Source organism: Sinocyclocheilus anshuiensis, unplaced genomic scaffold (genome assembly GCF_001515605.1).
Source record: "Sinocyclocheilus anshuiensis isolate Anshui unplaced genomic scaffold, SAMN03320099.WGS_v1.1 scaffold1006, whole genome shotgun sequence".
In the NCBI taxonomy this organism is placed as follows: domain Eukaryota; kingdom Metazoa; phylum Chordata; class Actinopteri; order Cypriniformes; family Cyprinidae; genus Sinocyclocheilus; species Sinocyclocheilus anshuiensis.
In genome coordinates, this window is record NW_015540918.1 from 330,519 (window position 1) to 342,366 (window position 11,848).

Sequence of the window (11,848 nt, forward strand, 5' to 3'; positions counted from 1 at the left end):
GCATTTATGTAGATCGGGGGGCGCATTCCCTTCAGAAACAAACGTAATCCACTGCGTCTTCAGCGGCTCAGATGTCAGGAGTAAATGACGACTGCTATGTTCATTACATCCAACAACAGAACACCTCGATCGCTTAGGAATCATTCTTGTCTACATCTGCTCCGGCGGTGAAACAATAGCGGACTAATGACAGTCACTCAGGGCGGGTCTGAGGTAAGACACCAGTCTAGTCTGTGCTGAAAAGCTACTGTCAATCAAACTATCGTGGGAGGGGCCTGTCTTTGTGACGTCACACAGACAGGCATCTGAGATCGGCTCGATTTGAGAAAGGGGTAAAGATTTTAGTAATTAAAAAAATCACTGGGTGGATTTTTATCATTATAGGGTGGTTGTGAACACACTGCCAACACACATTTCAGTTCAAACTACTTGTAAAAGTACATGTAGCATCGGATGACCCCTTTAAAAAAATGTCTTTATAGTTTTATTTTTAGTTTATTTTTGTAGATCAAGTTACTAAATGAGAATGATAAATGTTGCCCTGACAACTAGCTGAAACAAGTTTGTTTGCTTTTTAAAATATTTTATTATAATATAAAAATAAATGTGTCCTGTGTTCTGTTTTGTCTTTTCTACAGTGAGTTCTGTGGCGACAATATGACCCGCTACCGATTCACCCGTGCCGTAAACAAACTAAACACCAACATCCTGCACCTCTGCTTCTCACAGGTAAATTCTATTCAAAACTGAGACCACTCTGATCTGAGAAGTCATGTTATGATCATAACTCATGTTTATGATGGGATTTTTAGCATGTCGACAGCGAGCAGCTCCATCCGCACCACACTTTGAGGAATATCATGTTTCTTGTGTCAACAGCAAACAAGAAACTTGGCAGGTGAGAAATTACATTGTCCTGTTCCTTTGTGAAAACAATTTACTTTTATATTATCCATGATGTATGTTATAGTCCATTATTCATGATCCAATCAAATTCCAATAGATAAACCAAGACTCGTCCTAATTATTTGCTGCTGAATTTTATTTTATTCGCCATTGATTTTTTTTTTTTTATTACTGTTCAATAAAATTGCGGTCAGTATGATATATTTTTTAAAGAAATGAATACTTTTTTCAAAAAATACATTAAATTGATCAAAAGTGACAGTAAAGAATTATAATCTCATCTAAATTCTGTTCTTTTGAACTTTTTATTCATCAAAGAATACTGAAAAAAAAAAATTAAGCAGCACAGCTGTTTTTACCATTAGAAATGTTTCTTGAGCAGCCAATCAGCATATTAGAATGATTTCTGAAGGATCATGTGACACTGAAGACTGGAGTAATAATGCTGAAAATTCCAAATTAAATTACATTTTAAAATATATTCAAATACAAAAGTCGTTTTAAATTGTAATAACATTTCAGAATATTACTGTTTTTACTGTATTTTTTATCAAATAAATGCAGCTTTGGTGAGCATAAGAGAGACCCCCAAACCTTTGGTCAGTGTCATATAATGGAAAACTAATGTTTAGAAAACTTTTCCACTCTTGTTTACTGTATAGATCTGGGCCGTTTGAGGTGAGCGCTGACTTGGAAGACTCTATGGAGTTTGTGGAACCAGAGGCGGCTGGCCCGGCGGAGGAGAGTGGAGACGAGGCAGTGACGGATGAAGAAACAGACTTAGGCACAGACTGGGAGACGGTTCCAAGCCCTCGCTTCTGTGACATCCCCTCCCAGCCTATGGATCTGTCCCAGAGCGGCATGCAGGCGTCCCAGCCAGTTGGAAATGCAGGGGGCATGATCTCCTCTGCAGCTGCCTCCGTTACATCCTGGTTCCGCGCCTACACCGGGCAGCGCTGAGATCTGGTGGTGGTTAGAACCACCAGTTAGACCTATGCAAACACCCCATTAATGTCATCCTCACTTATGTCAGCTTGGCTATTGGGAGAAATAAAGGGAAGTTTTCATCTAACTGCTCATACGATACTAAAGTGTGTGGTAGAAACCAGAGCGAAGGATGTGTTCAGAAACAACTCTTGTGTGGTTTTATTGCAGAATGGAAGAGTGTGGTGAACTACTTTTACATTTCTGATGTTTTGTAGCTCATGTTATACTGTAGACACCAGTCAACTTTATTCTGTGTACATTGCCAAATATTTTTGTTTGCTTATCGGTGCAGAAATTGTACATTTGAAGCATCGTTTGGACAGACTTAACTGCGCTTTGAGTTTGATTGACTGGTTGCACCTTCTCACCAGCGCTTCAAAGAACCTTACTGTATAAATTTTGCTGGACTTGTCCGAGAGAATGGCAAATATTATTGCGTCTTGTTTTATTAGATTTTAAATTTACAAGAGGAATTGTGTTTTATGAACAAAGTTTTATTATTTTCCATTAAATTTCCTCAACCACTGCAGATTGCATTGGGCAGAAAAATGCTTTGTTATCCAGTGGGAGAGGCTGGCCGTCTATTTGCTCTTAGGATTTATTTACGTTTATCACCCTCTTTAGTTGTTGGAAAAAAAAAACATTCATTCATGGTTTCATTGTAGAAATGTTTTTTGTATTAGCCAACCTCTTCAATTATTAAACTAAATACCTCTCTGAAATGTAACAGGAAATGAAGCATTATTCCTGTATACACAGACTTTGAAAATCTAACTTTGTTACGCAGGTTAATTATGTAGTATTTGGTCTTAATTCCATTGTATTTCTACACTTCAAGGCATGCCAGGCAAAAGTTACATTTTAAAATATATTCAAATACAAAAGTCGTTTTAAATTGTAATAACATTTCAGAATATTACTGTTTTTACTGTATTTTTTATCAAATAAATGCAGCTTTGGTGAGCATAAGAGAGACCCCCAAACCTTTGGTCAGTGTCATATAATGGAAAACTAATGTTTAGAAAACTTTTCCACTCTTGTTTACTGTATAGATCTGGGCCGTTTGAGGTGAGCGCTGACTTGGAAGACTCTATGGAGTTTGTGGAACCAGAGGCGGCTGGCCCGGCGGAGGAGAGTGGAGACGAGGCAGTGACGGATGAAGAAACAGACTTAGGCACAGACTGGGAGACGGTTCCAAGCCCTCGCTTCTGTGACATCCCCTCCCAGCCTATGGATCTGTCCCAGAGCGGCATGCAGGCGTCCCAGCCAGTTGGAAATGCAGGGGGCATGATCTCCTCTGCAGCTGCCTCCGTTACATCCTGGTTCCGCGCCTACACCGGGCAGCGCTGAGATCTGGTGGTGGTTAGAACCACCAGTTAGACCTATGCAAACACCCCATTAATGTCATCCTCACTTATGTCAGCTTGGCTATTGGGAGAAATAAAGGGAAGTTTTCATCTAACTGCTCATACGATACTAAAGTGTGTGGTAGAAACCAGAGCGAAGGATGTGTTCAGAAACAACTCTTGTGTGGTTTTATTGCAGAATGGAAGAGTGTGGTGAACTACTTTTACATTTCTGATGTTTTGTAGCTCATGTTATACTGTAGACACCAGTCAACTTTATTCCGTGTACATTGCCAAATATTTTTGTTTGCTTATCGGTGCAGAAATTGTACATTTGAAGCATCGTTTGGACAGACTTAACTGCGCTTTGAGTTTGATTGACTGGTTGCACCTTCTCACCAGCGCTTCAAAGAACCTTACTGTATAAATTTTGCTGGACTTGTCCGAGAGAATGGCAAATATTATTGCGTCTTGTTTTATTAGATTTTAAATTTACAAGAGGAATTGTGTTTTATGAACAAAGTTTTATTATTTTCCATTAAATTTCCTCAACCACTGCAGATTGCATTGGGCAGAAAAATGCTTTGTTATCCAGTGGGAGAGGCTGGCCGTCTATTTGCTCTTAGGATTTATTTACGTTTATCACCCTCTTTAGTTGTTGGAAAAAAAAAACATTCATTCATGGTTTCATTGTAGAAATGTTTTTTGTATTAGCCAACCTCTTCAATTATTAAACTAAATACCTCTCTGAAATGTAACAGGAAATGAAGCATTATTCCTGTATACACAGACTTTGAAAATCTAACTTTGTTACGCAGGTTAATTATGTAGTATTTGGTCTTAATTCCATTGTATTTCTACACTTCAAGGCATGCCAGGCAAAAGACAAGTATGCGTGAGGGCAATTCAAACCCTTTCACCTAGGATCGGTTATCTTGAATATAGTTTCAATGATCTACTCTTTTTATACATTTATTTTGGAAATTAAAGCCCAGTTATGAATGATGTAGATTTTTATAGTACATTTAAAACTATAAATTCAAATGTTCAACCCCAAGACATCATCCAAAAGGAATACCTATCAGGTTGCAATTAACCAAACCCTGCCTACACTACTCTAAAAGAAAGCCACAAATTAACTGGCTAATACAAGTATTCTGTGTAAGAACATTGGTTACAAATTCTTCAAGATATACTTTATTGAAGTAAAATGCCTTAACAGGCAGAGCACAGCAATGTCATTAACAATTTTTAAAAATCTGACACTTTGGAAAACAGTATATTGCAATGAATTTTTTTCTTTTTTCAGATGGTGTTCAGTTAGTCACTGTCAAGATGGAGAAACTCTCTTCCCACATGTTTCCTGTCAAAAAACAACACATCAAACAAGGGAGAAATCAATACTTAAAATCTGAGAAGAATATGCACTCCCTGTTCACATGGTTTTATAATAAGAGTCCCACTGCAGAACAAGAGCGACCATTTCATATAGATATCTATATACACAAAAAGTTAGCATAAAAAGAACAAGGCATTTTACCCCATATTAAGATTAAATGCATTTCAAGCCACACTCGTGCCATCATTCATCACCCTGTTATGATATATAGGATTCTGTGCTATGTACAATGTAAACATCTGGGCTCAGAACAATCTCAAAAAGTCAATCCCATCAAGTCGCGAAATCATTTCGCCACCTAACATCCCAGGACTTTTTAGCAGTACTAAGAGATGATAATGGAAGATGGGGAAATGGGGAAGATGGGTCAATAACTCATTGTGCTCTTGTTTAAAGTTTCCCTAATGGCCAATGAGTTAATCATGTATGCAAGTACGTTGGGAGATAAACAGAACTGCAATGCTCAAAAATGTTCAATATTAGGCCAAGTCAACATCAGTGCATGAAATAGTCAGGGTGTTACAGAAAAAGAATGGTGGGTGGATTGAAAATATAAGTTAGTCATTAATGCTTACTCTAAGTAAAAATCATCAAGCAGTACCCAGATAGAACTCTGCAAAATTCAATCTTTAAAGGTTAAAGTGCAGACCAACATTAAGGACCTGAGGAGGGTTTTCGACAGGAGAATTGGTGATTGGTTGGCAGAGTAGAAGTTCAAAGACCCAGCAATCTCTTATTAGTTTCAGCAACCGGGTTGTAAGCACTATACATCAAAAGCGCACATGCTCACTGGCAACACGTAGGCACAGGAAACACACAGCCCATTCACACTAGTTACTCTCACATATAATCAGGCCTCAGAAATAAAACCCACACTGCAGTCGTCTTTCTGGCACACTACAGATCCTCGAAAAAAAAAACATTCATTCATGGTTTCATTGTAGAAATGTTTTTTGTATTAGCCAACCTCTTCAATTATTAAACTAAATACCTCTCTGAAATGTAACAGGAAATGAAGCATTATTCCTGTATACACAGACTTTGAAAATCTAACTTTGTTACGCAGGTTAATTATGTAGTATTTGGTCTTAATTCCATTGTATTTCTACACTTCAAGGCATGCCAGGCAAAAGACAAGTATGCGTGAGGGCAATTCAAACCCTTTCACCTAGGATCGGTTATCTTGAATATAGTTTCAATGATCTACTCTTTTTATACATTTATTTTGGAAATTAAAGCCCAGTTATGAATGATGTAGATTTTTATAGTACATTTAAAACTATAAATTCAAATGTTCAACCCCAAGACATCATCCAAAAGGAATACCTATCAGGTTGCAATTAACCAAACCCTGCCTACACTACTCTAAAAGAAAGCCACAAATTAACTGGCTAATACAAGTATTCTGTGTAAGAACATTGGTTACAAATTCTTCAAGATATACTTTATTGAAGTAAAATGCCTTAACAGGCAGAGCACAGCAATGTCATTAACAATTTTTAAAAATCTGACACTTTGGAAAACAGTATATTGCAATGAATTTTTTTCTTTTTTCAGATGGTGTTCAGTTAGTCACTGTCAAGATGGAGAAACTCTCTTCCCACATGTTTCCTGTCAAAAAACAACACATCAAACAAGGGAGAAATCAATACTTAAAATCTGAGAAGAATATGCACTCCCTGTTCACATGGTTTTATAATAAGAGTCCCACTGCAGAACAAGAGCGACCATTTCATATAGATATCTATATACACAAAAAGTTAGCATAAAAAGAACAAGGCATTTTACCCCATATTAAGATTAAATGCATTTCAAGCCACACTCGTGCCATCATTCATCACCCTGTTATGATATATAGGATTCTGTGCTATGTACAATGTAAACATCTGGGCTCAGAACAATCTCAAAAAGTCAATCCCATCAAGTCGCGAAATCATTTCGCCACCTAGTATCCCAGGACTTTTTAGCAGTACTAAGAGATGATAATGGAAGATGGGGAAATGGGGAAGATGGGTCAATAACTCATTGTGCTCTTGTTTAAAGTTTCCCTAATGGCCAATGAGTTAATCATGTATGCAAGTACGTTGGGAGATAAACAGAACTGCAATGCTCAAAAATGTTCAATATTAGGCCAAGTCAACATCAGTGCATGAAATAGTCAGGGTGTTACAGAAAAAGAATGGTGGGTGGATTGAAAATATAAGTTAGTCATTAATGCTTACTCTAAGTAAAAATCATCAAGCAGTACCCAGATAGAACTCTGCAAAATTCAATCTTTAAAGGTTAAAGTGCAGACCAACATTAAGGACCTGAGGAGGGTTTTCGACAGGAGAATTGGTGATTGGTTGGCAGAGTAGAAGTTCAAAGACCCAGCAATCTCTTATTAGTTTCAGCAACCGGGTTGTAAGCACTATACATCAAAAGCGCACATGCTCACTGGCAACACGTAGGCACAGGAAACACACAGCCCATTCACACTAGTTACTCTCACATATAATCAGGCCTCAGAAATAAAACCCACACTGCAGTCGTCTTTCTGGCACACTACAGATCCTCGTCAGTGTCCCTGCTTTTCTTGTAAATTGGCATGTTGATGCTATGAAAGGCAGGGACCCAGCGGTTGTCATGAAGTCCCACATTGCAACCAGGTGTGTCTTTGTGAGATCTGCGGCAGCACATCCAGTAGCCTGGGCCATATGGTAGCGCCTGGCAGTAGGGCTTATGATGCCAACGGCAGAGCGAAACATCACCACGGTCATACCGCTTCTTGCACTGCTTGCAGGGATCGTCTTTGTAGCGTGGATCACTCACCCAACGAGAGTCTGCCGGCCGTACGTTGTAACTCTCAATGATGAATTTAAAGTAATGGCAGGTGCACTTGAGGGCAGCCAGGCTCTCGGTAGGCAGCAAGCAGAAGATCTTTACAATGATGTGGTGCGGCAGGAAAGCCATGTACTGCTGAGGCTCCAAAAGCAGCTGGATCTTGAAGCGAGCTTCTAGGAACTCATGAGACACCAGGCGGCGTAATGGAATAGGCACAGGCTCCTGACTAACTAAGCAAGTCTCCCCTCCCTTGGTCTCCTCTAAGTTTGGATGATTTTGGTCACCCACAAGTCCATCCCTGCTCTCCTCTCTGAAAGACACTGAAGTGTCGACAGAAGGCTCGAGGTACTGGATGTGAGAAGACTCTTTGTTCTGCAATCTGCTCTTTGATGGGGAGGGCAGGTGCTGCTCCTTCAGAGGCTGAGGAGAAGATTTGGCAAAGAACAACATGCCTGGTATCGGTTCCTCACTGCACTCTGAGCTTGCATCCTTTGGTGAGGACTGCACGGTCTCAACAGCTGTGCTAGTTTCCTGTCTTGAGATACAAGAACTTTCTTCCTCCTTGAGGGCGCAGGTGTCAAGCCCACACTGCGAGGTCTCTATCGACTCAAGGGTCTTAGGTGGGGAACTCAGTTTGTCTAAATCACTATCCAGTTGCTGTGGGACACTCTCAACTCTACAGTCCTGAGGAACAGAAGGTGACACTGGTTGTGACGGCAGCGAGTAAGGTTCTGACCCTGCCAGAAGCACACGCCCCACCTTCCTCCGTATACTGTTGTTTCGAGAGAGGTCTCCTCCACCTTCCCTGAGGCTTTGTCTACTCAGGCACTGCGACTCCAACTTGGCCACCATATCCAGAACTTGAACAGACTCGCCTTCCTCTTCCTGGACCTCCAGCTTTTCTGCAACCTTGGACTGCTGCTCTGCAGGCTGAGGGACGGTTCCAACTTTAGACAGAGTGATGGTGCTGGTGCTGCGTAAGAATGGGACTTTGGAGCTCACCTGTTGGTCGCTGACTCTTTGCTCCAAGTATGCCACCATCTCCACCACAGAAAGCGTCTTTTCATCTTCTCCCTCTGTTCTGACTGCATCCTCTGCAACTCCTTTGCAAGGACTGACGTTCTCATTGAGGGTCTCCTGTTGAGATACTTTAAGTATTTCAGTTTTTGGAGATGTTTCCATACTTTTTGACTTGTCTGGGTTTCCAGACCTTCTCCTGCGCTTAGCCACAGACCAGTCACTATCCCAGCATCCTTTGTTTTTCACAGAGACAGTCTGCAGCTCTGGGACAATGGCTTCTTTTTCTGAGGTGTTGTCAATAACACTACTGCAAGTACTGCCACACTTCTGAGTTGCAAAAATGGCGATTTTCTGTTTTGTGTTCCCAGGTTTAATGACAGCCCATATATCCAAAAACCCCTCTGCATCTTCTCCTTGGTAAATCCTAAATGAGCCTTCATTCTCCAAACCAGTCGAAGGTGAGAGCAGAACTAAAGAACTGGTAAATGTTGTGACAGAGGATGCTCTGCTCTTGCGAGCCCCACTAACTCTAGTTTGTGCATTACTCCCACTGCTACATCGGAGGGTGTTGGTGGAGATGACACTGAGGGGACACCGGTTGGCTGTGCCGTTGCCAGATGAGCCCATGAGCCCACACTCCTGGTGAACACCCCACTCTTTCCTGAGCACTCCCTGCTGGTCGGCATGGAGGCCTCTTGTTCCATCGTGCACAGATTCCCGATGTATCTCTTTATCTTGTGGTTTGGGGTATGGCTTGAGGTGCATGGTGGTAAACCTGAGAAAAAGTTATAAAAGAGAGAATTTAAAAACAAATATAAGGTGTTCCACTAAAAAACTGGTTAATAAAAAAACACTTATTATTCCAAGGTAACATAAGCATCTAAAAGGAATCTTTCAGTCCAGTAGAACTTCAGTCCATTCATACAAATTACACAAAGTTTGTATTGTATGGCTTTAGAAGACTTGAAATATGGGACGAGTTGAATAGGATTTGAAGCCTGACAGTCCAGGTTTACTACATGATGTCCCTGTATGGACAAAAAGCAACATATTCTGCTCAACATTCTTCTGTGTTAGGCAAGGCAAGTATACAGTGGGTACGGAAAGTATTCAGACCCCCTTCAATTTTTCACTCTTTGTTATATTGCAGCCATTTGCTAAAATCTGATTTAAACATTTATTTAAAATTAATTTAAAACCGTTAAAAATAGAAAATGATTATTATACATAAAACACAGTGCAATCAGTTCGGACGTAGCACAGTGCTCATTCAATAAATGTACAGCTAAATAGATTAGTTTTGAATCTGGATTTAAATGTGGCTAATTTTTTAGCACATTTGATCTCTTCCGGAAGCTAATTCCAACTGCGGGCTGAATTGAGCCTTGTAGGACTCCGCATGTCATGGACATCCACTTAAGACTTATGCTCTCCTACAGTATACTCGCATAATAACCTCTTCCTTCTAAGTATGACCTGAACCATTTAAATACCATCCCAGAAAGCCCGACCCAGTTTTCCAATCTCTCTAGAAGTATGTTAAGATCGACAGTGTCGTTATCAAGATTGCTCTTTTTCAGAAGGAGCTTAACAACTGCCGTTTTCAGGGAGTTTGGAAAAGTCCCAGAAAGAAATGAGGCGTTCACCACTTCTAAGAGATCTGCTTCTAAACAGTTAAGCACACTTTTGAAAAAAGTGGGATGTGGGAAGTGTGTCAAGATAGCAGGTTGACAATTTAAGGTGCTGTACTATTTCTTCCAAAGTTTTGCTATCAATTGCTTCAAAAACAGACATAGTAACTTCTTTTTGAAATTGCGGTTGAATCTGTCTGACCTCTGTATAACTTGAGGATGTGCTAATCGCCTTTCTGATATTATTGATCTTCACAGAAAAGGAAGCAAACTCATTTCATTTGCTGTCAGAGAGCATTTCACTGGGAATCTGACTTGGGGGGTTCTGACTTGGGGTGTGTTAGAGGATCATACAGGCTTGGAAACGGAAGAGGAAGAGAACTATTCCTTTAAGATGCATGTCTCGTCAATAAAAACTAACAATACCAAAAAGTAATTTCTTTAATGTGCCCACTTTACAGTCATGGCCAAAAGTTTTGGCAGAGACATACATTTTGTGTTTTGCAAAATTTGCTGCTTAAGCAGTTGTGGTATTCATTCACATTGTTTCTAGATTATTGTGTAGAGTGATCAGATGCATTTTAAATAATTGCTAAAGGCTTCATTGGCCCAAAAAAATTAACTTTTCACAAAAAAACATTTCACTGTTTTTTTATCCTGACACAAAATGACCAGCTAACATTAATTGACAAATCATATCAGCAGCACATGTGAAAGTGTGAATGAGTACTAGCAGGGCTTAATTCGTAAATGAAGAATTGCTGGATCCAAAACAGCGATTAAAAGGCGCTGTGACGACACTGAAAATACAACTTAAGTTTTCCCGGAACATTCAATGACATCACTAAACGGCGATGCCACAATTATAAGAGAGCATCGGTCACAAGTTTCTGCATTAACCTAACTAGGGCACAGCTTCAAACCCTGGGTCAAAAATTGGTTGCTAGGACGATTTCAGGAAAATGTATATCTAAGATGATAAAATTTGTTTTTATAAAAATAAAATTCAATCATAGTATAGGTATAAATAGGGCTGGGCGATATGGGCAAAAATTCACATCTGTATTTTTTGGCCGATTTGCGATATACGGTATATATATATATATTTTTCAAATATTTCAGCGAAATGAATATTTTAGTCAGAATTATTGCACTCCTATTTAATTGAGCTCTGTTTGTTTGGCGCGGAGGCGCTCGTTCACTGAAATCTGAAGTTTAGCGGAGAATCCCAAAGCAGAAGACTCATGCACTTCAGACAGAAAAATGGAAATATTTCCATGGCTTTCTAACATTTACAGATGGAGAATATACCTGTGAAATGTAAGTTATGCATTCAGCATTCAACATTAAACAGTGCGAGTAGCCTGTGTTTCTGTCAGCAGCACACACAGCCTTTCTGTCAGAGCATATGACGGGCCGAGCCGCTTAAACTAATATGCGAAACTATAAACTATGTCTTACCAGTTTTTAAAGGCCTTAATATGAAGCTTGTCACATGTTAAGAACAAATTGGATTATGCACTTTCTCCGCAGCAGCTCAGTCTGTGTCCTCCGCTATATTTTCAGATGTGCTCGTATCAAACTACTATATATCGATATAAATGGTATTGCCTCATATCGAATCGCTTATAAAGAAAATATTGATATATCGTACAAACTCGATATACCGCCCAGCCCTACTATAAATATATATCATATTTTTAGGAACCCCAAAAGATACATTGTGAACCCAAAGA

The 11,848-nt window shown here is 39.7% G+C and overlaps 2 protein-coding genes across 5 annotated transcripts in view; one reads left to right on the forward strand and one right to left on the reverse strand.

Annotated features, from left to right (window-relative positions):
• LOC107689308 (beclin 1-associated autophagy-related key regulator-like) overlaps positions 1-2,598 on the forward strand; it is a 7,294-nt gene extending 4,696 nt beyond the window's left edge. The window contains exons 8-10 of the mRNA XM_016487255.1: positions 639-729; positions 813-898; positions 1,569-2,598. Of these exons, the coding sequence (XP_016342741.1) occupies positions 639-729; positions 813-898; positions 1,569-1,866 (475 nt within the window). The 3' untranslated portion in view covers positions 1,867-2,598. The remainder of the gene's footprint in view (positions 1-638; positions 730-812; positions 899-1,568) is intronic.
• A 1,811-nt stretch (positions 2,599-4,409) lies between these two features.
• The window catches only part of LOC107689309 (F-box only protein 34-like), a 17,202-nt gene continuing 9,763 nt past the window's right edge, over positions 4,410-11,848 (reverse strand). Inside the window, exons 2-3 of one of the 4 annotated variants that reach the window (XM_016487256.1) lie at positions 7,189-9,256; positions 4,410-5,541 (exon numbers count right to left, since the gene is read on the reverse strand). In XM_016487256.1, coding sequence (XP_016342742.1) covers positions 5,536-5,541; positions 7,189-9,256 — 2,074 coding nt within the window. In that variant the 3' untranslated portion in view covers positions 4,410-5,535. Of the gene's footprint in view, positions 5,542-6,056; positions 9,257-9,353; positions 9,495-11,848 lie in introns of those variants that run through there. The other 3 variants (XM_016487257.1, XM_016487258.1, XM_016487259.1) reach the window with 3 other exon arrangements.